A 6,135-nucleotide genomic window follows, 5' to 3' on the forward strand; every position below is an offset into this window, starting at 1 on the left:
TCTGACATCTCTTATTTGTTTTCTGCAAGAACAAAAAATATCTTAGAGATTTAAGAAACCTTTTCAAATATCAACATATGTATATATGTGTATATGTGTATACGTGTATATGTGATATACGTGTATATGTGATATACGTGTATATGTGATATAGGTATATACGTGTATATGTGATATACGTGTATATGTCATATACCCCTCCTTTTCCTTTTGACCTGAACTTTGTCTAAAATAAAAATAAAAATTAATTTCATAGTTTTCGGTATATCTTTTTAGTATTATTAAAATATATATGATAGGCTCCCGCCAATTTCATTTGGCGCGCTTGCTCATCATTACTAAAGAATGCTCCCAGAACATGTTTTCAATCTTACACACACTCTCACTTTCGCGAGCTCGCCCTAACTCAGATCCGTGCCTCCTCTTCCTCCGCGTTCCAAAACACAGCGTTTCATCTAACCAGGCGAGTGTTTGTTCATGAATTCCACTTCCGTTTGCAAAACCATGTTTTTCTCTTTCAGATCTGAAAATTCAGAATCTGCTTTTTTTTCTTCTTATATTTTGTTTCGATTTTTAACCAATTTTTCTTAAGCTTTTCACATTTGACTTTTTAAGCCCCCTAAATGCTTCGTTGTGTTTTACCTCCCATGACTGATTTTGTGGTTAATTTTCTTGGTTCTAGAGGCTACTGCTGATTTTGTCTTCTGTTCAATCTTTTAGTTTTTCTTTTTCTCTCTGGTGTGGATTTTATAATCGAAAGAGGACCTTGAAACTGGTGATGAATCCATTCGATTTTTAGGGTTAATTTAGCCGTCTGAAATCTGACTTTAGGGTTCATTTCTTAAGATTTGAGTGAATCCGATGGTGGTATGTATGATTTAGATTTTTTGCATTTTTAGTTTTGGCTGTTCTGTGTGTCATCGCTTTGATTTGAGTATGGCTCCGTTTTTTTGCTGTTATATGGTGTTTTTGCTTTCTTCGTGGTTCTCATAATGCAGATTTAGTTCTAGGCTTCTGTCTTTGCTAACCGCGGGTTTAGTTTATGGAACGGTGATAGCATTTTCAATAATTGTGTTTCTTTATTGTTGCAATTGATTAGGTTGCGCAAGTCTTTGGATCTGTACCAGATAGGAAGAAGAAAGTTGGGATATATTGAAACGTGTAATTCAGGTATTTAAATTTTCTTGGAATTATTTGAATTTTTTGCGCTATTATTTTGTTGTATAAATCAAAATGAGAAATTACCAACAAGAAAGCAAGCAATTGCGAAGAAAAGTGTAAATTGGGGTGACCAAAAGCATTATTCCCGATTTGCTGTTTGCCATTTTCAGTTCTCAGCATTACAGTCTTTCTCAGTAAAAGTGTTTGTTTATCAACCTTATTTCTAACTAAGAAGCCCTATATATAGACTGTCCATCGAAGCAGTTGTCAACAGTTACACAAGATTTACATCATCCCACTTGTTAACATTTTCAGAACGGTACTTCTTTTTGGTAACTTTTGTAGTCTATGATTTGAAGTCTTCACATAATTTTACCGTCGTTGTATTTTTTGAGTATCTTCTTTCTTGACAATCTTCTAGTTGATAACCTCTACTTCGCAAAACTATAAACAGTCGATGGCTTTTAAAGAAGATTGATTCACTTTTGATGTTTAAATGAGTTATTTCAAGGAAAAAACTTCCTTTGTTATTTTGCAAGTACTTCCAGTGAGTTGCCTTAAGTTGTTTTTCTAAGTGTTTGTTTATACTGTTTCCAGTGTTTTTTGATTCTCCATAGATTCAGAGAAAATTGGAAGAATACTGTGCAAAGATTCTGATTTGTTAGCGGAGCACTAGAGCAACTATATGGAGCTACGGGGTTGTGGTTATCTTCATTTCATTCTGGCTATTAAAGGTGGTTTAGTTTCAAAAGCCCCTAATGTTGCTCGTGGACAACCAAAACTTAAATTTAAAAATATCACAGACATATATGATGATGGCTTATTGTCTCATAATGATGATGGAATGGCTGAAAGGTCATGCTATGGTGAAATTGAGGAAACCAATGCTGATGCTTCAGAATATAATGTCAATGATGATGATGATCAGAGAATCTATAACTTGGATGATAACGACTTTGACAATATCACCCTGAGCCAAATTAAAGAAAGTTGCGAAGCAAGGAAGAGAAAACGCTCACAAGGTCTCGAGTCTTCTAGAAGAAACATAAAAATTGAAGATTCATTCCTGGAGGACAACGGTGAGGCGCAAATGGAAGCTGATGATGATTCTGATTTCATGGAGACTCTCGGTAGCTGGAAATCTAAACTGTCAAATAATATGAAGGCAAAGAAAAGGTGCTTCAAAAAAACAATCTCTGCTTATACCCAAGAGGTTATGCCAGTTGTCAAATTAGAAGAGATCCTAGACAGTGTAGATTTCACACCCACTAGTGAAGAGATCCAAAACGGTCAAGATTTCCCACCCACTAGCGAAGAGATCGTAGACTGTCAAGATTTCTCACCCTCCAGTGAAGAGATAGATAACAATAAAGAGATCCTATCCTTCAATGGAGATTCGGCTGCCCTTGTGGAAGTGAAATGTGAGGTTCCTGAAACTGACTATTTTGGTGGGCCAGATGACTATTCTATTGTAGAAGTACAAGAAGCAGAGAAAATCTACAAATGGAATTTGAAGAGTGAATTAAAAAATGCGCAGCAAAGATGTATGGATTTTCTTCCATTACGAATGGTGGGTCCATTTAACATGGATGTTGGGATAAGTAATTCTCAACTAAGCGATGGCCAGTTTCCAGACATGCCTGCGATAGAATTCAAAAGTGAAGAGCGTATCATTCATCCAGATTACCATTACATCGCCCCACAACAAATCTCTATGGTTGAAGATCAAATCCCTGATATTCATGACAGTCAACCGGATGGTGACAGTGACTCTGCAGTCACCCTACGTAGTGTGGCTACTCATAAAGATCTTGATTACCTGGGTGTAGATTTTAAAGATGATAACATTCTTCTCGGTGACTGCAGTAATGATGAATTTACTCCCGGTGCTGAGGATCAGGTAGTAGAGACCAGCCCTACTATGGAACATGACCTTAATCTTGATGGATATCTGGTTCGTTGCTCAGATGATCCACCTGAATATGAGGAAATACAATCATTTGCTTCTGTAAACAATGAATGTAATGGTAGTTCAAAGCTGCATCATTATGAAAGGCTATTATCAACAAGACAGGTACAAATATCATCAATAAATTTATGACTTGATTTATATTATTGCTTCCTCTCATTAGTTGATTTCTTTTCAGGAAATTTCACCATCTTCTCTGGAAAAGCACTGTAAAGCTGTGAAGACTATTGATTTGAATCGTAAAAAAAAATTGAGTATGTGATCTAATTACACCATCTTCTTTATTATGCTGTGATCTTGATTCATCAACAATTACATAATTAAATTCCCCAACCTTTATTTGTTTCAAACTGTGAACTCAACAATCATGGAAAGAAATATGGATTTTTAGAAATTAGAGGTTTTGTTGAAAAAGATAAAAATGTTGTTTTATAGATATAGGCTGTATTAAAAGTATCATAATATGGGAAAGCTAAACCATGATGTAGTTGTTGTGGCAGTCAGACTAATGTTTGAAACCAGGTTATCGAATTGATTCAAATCATGGTTGTCAAAATATATTTTAAATCGTGAATCGTAATTTTGTATAGATTCGTATGGTCTAGGTACAGTGAAAATTATTTTAAATATATCATAGATTATGTAGAGTGTTCAATGAAACTACAAATATGAACAAAACATATATAAAAAAGCAAAACAATTAGGTATATCTAAGTTTGTGAGGTCCTTATTTTAGAAGAATGGAAACAAAACAGTTAAATTACTAGATAGAATACACACATTGAACGAGTGAGTGACAAATAAATACAAGTGTTCTTCCAAATTCCTTTCCATTCAAAAATTCAGAGCTCGCATGACTTCTTTTGTTTCTTTCTTAAGAATTGGCGAAAAATTGAAAGACATGAATTGTTGAAGTATCAGTGATAAAAATTATGTAGATTCATTCATGTATTCTAAGATACAAAGTCATTTAAGATTCATCTTAAGATACGAATCGGTAGAATAGCCAAAATGTATTGCATTGTAGTATTCAAATCGTTAATTGTAATATTCTGATAAACTATGTTTGAAACAAGCAATATTTCTAACTTTGATCTACTATCTTAGAGTTAAAATCTTAATGAAATAAAATAGGCTTTTATTTAATGAGTAAAAGTAATTTTCTTACGACTCTTATGAACTAATTTCTCAATTTTCTCAAACGTACTTATTCCTATGAAAACTGCAACGAATTTCTGTTTTGATATCTAATTTCTTGTTGTCATGCATACATTATTATTTTGTTTCATTTCATAGCTTGACCTTTTACCTCAATTTATTCTTATACTGGGTTACAATGTTCTCAGAAAGCAAGGGACGACAAATATACTTCTCTGAGCAGACTGATAATCGTACAGCTGAAGGGTGTGATGATATCACAGGCGCTCGATTTACTGATATCCCTAACAAAATTAGTGTTATTCCTAGGACTAAAAGAGTTTCTCATCCTAAAGGGATTTCCAAGATCCCTCATTCTTCTCGCCAAGCCACCCGCCTAGGGTGCAGTTCTGTACAAAGCTGCTCAAAGAGTGCAATTGCATTTACACAGCAACAAATGCATGATGCAGAATGTCTTGCCATGAAACTGACAAAGGAATTGAAGTCAATGAAGGACATTGTGGATGACATGTTACGATCTGAATTCTGTCTGAATACGTCTTTGAGGCATAAAGTAAATGAGGTATGATTACCACAATCCTATTAATAGTGAATATTACTTTCTGCATAGAAATGGTGATAATTTGATTGACGCCTGCTAGACTCGACTCAATCCGAAACTTTTTGATTGGGTTCAGTGATGGGGTTGCTCAAACCCAACCCAACCTAATCCATGCATACCCCTACTGATGGCTATAGCTCTTCTGTTCCCGGTTAAAAGGCAAAACGCAAAGCGTTGCTAAGTTCTAGTAATTTCAAAATTTCTAGTGGAGTTATGTATTTAATTGATAAATTTGTTTTCTAGTCAATAGTTAACGAGTATTGGTATTGATTTTCAGGCAAGAGTGGCTGTCAAGAATGCAACAAGAGCTGAAGAAGCTTCAAAACGATGGCTGGCGTTCATGTCAAGAGATTGCAGCCGTTTCTGTAAAATAATGGTTTGTTCATCTCTTACGTCACTGTTGAAGCTGTTAAATTTTATCAGTTTTTATGGTTTTCTGTTTCTTCTTTCCTCTTTTGTGTGTGGCTAATTACTGTTCTTGATAAATTCAGAAATTATCTGATGATGGTCCTGCTCCTCAAGATGTAGTGCGTAAAGAGAGGAAAAAAATAGCCTTTGCGGATGAAGCAGGTGGAAGGCTTTGCCAGGTTAAGTTCTATGAGGATGATGGGGTATCTTTGTCAGAGTCTAATTGAAAGAGAATCTTTTTCTAATAGCATGCCATTTCTGTAAATTCTGAATCTTCGATGCCGTTTCACTTTATTAGTTCGTTCCAGAAATGCCTAATATTTTTAGTGTGGAATAGGTGTTGGTTCCTACTTATATGTGTGAAGTTAATTCCATTGATATCGCCTGTAGCAAAGGGAGAGTTTAATCAAATTTTCAACCAGGGACTTGTGTTGTATGTGCGGAATTTGAGTAAACATACTTTAGATCAAACTTGTAAGTGTAATTTTAGCTCATTCAAATTTAAATTGGTTAGCATTTTAAATAAAATTACGAATTTCTTTTAGTCGAGGAGTGAAGAAATAAGAGATGCTGATTGAAAGTGTTGTGGTACACGAAATGCACTTCAATTCATCTAAGAAAACTAAACATATTAATAAACAACATAAAATATATATTACATTAAAATGAGCAAGTATTCTTTTAGTGGTCTATTGGTATTTATTCCTAATGCAGAAAAAAGTAGCGGCTTATGTGATCTCCAATTTTGTTCTTGTATAAATTTTCGTTACTTTTTGACAACTTATTCTTATGTATGCAGATTTGCTACTCTGCCTGGCATTACAACTACTTGAACAAA

At 34.5% G+C, this 6,135-nt stretch overlaps 1 protein-coding gene across 1 annotated transcript; it reads left to right on the plus strand.

Annotated features, from left to right (window-relative positions):
• Positions 1–321: 321 nt before the first annotated feature.
• LOC114165894 lies at positions 322–5,841 on the plus strand. Its single transcript, XM_028050518.1, has 7 exons — positions 322–463; positions 1,100–1,170; positions 1,759–3,235; positions 3,309–3,384; positions 4,477–4,850; positions 5,167–5,265; positions 5,381–5,841. Exons 3-7 carry the CDS (start codon positions 1,847–1,849, stop codon positions 5,522–5,524), a joined length of 2,082 nt encoding a protein of 693 aa, XP_027906319.1. The 5' UTR covers positions 322–463; positions 1,100–1,170; positions 1,759–1,846; the 3' UTR covers positions 5,525–5,841.
• The last annotated feature ends 294 nt before the right edge of the window (positions 5,842–6,135 follow it).

This window comes from Vigna unguiculata, chromosome 10 (genome assembly GCF_004118075.2).
Source record: "Vigna unguiculata cultivar IT97K-499-35 chromosome 10, ASM411807v1, whole genome shotgun sequence".
In the NCBI taxonomy this organism is placed as follows: Eukaryota; Viridiplantae; Streptophyta; class Magnoliopsida; order Fabales; family Fabaceae; genus Vigna; species Vigna unguiculata.

Coding starts and splice junctions, on each gene's coding strand:
- LOC114165894 (XM_028050518.1), top strand. CDS start 1,847: ATGGAGCTACGGGGTTGTGGTTATCTTCATTTCATTCTGGCTATTAAA. Junction 3,236..3,308: donor GGCTATTATCAACAAGACAG/GTACAAATATCA, acceptor ATTTCTTTTCAG/GAAATTTCACCATCTTCTCT. Junction 5,266..5,380: donor GCCGTTTCTGTAAAATAATG/GTTTGTTCATCT, acceptor TGATAAATTCAG/AAATTATCTGATGATGGTCC.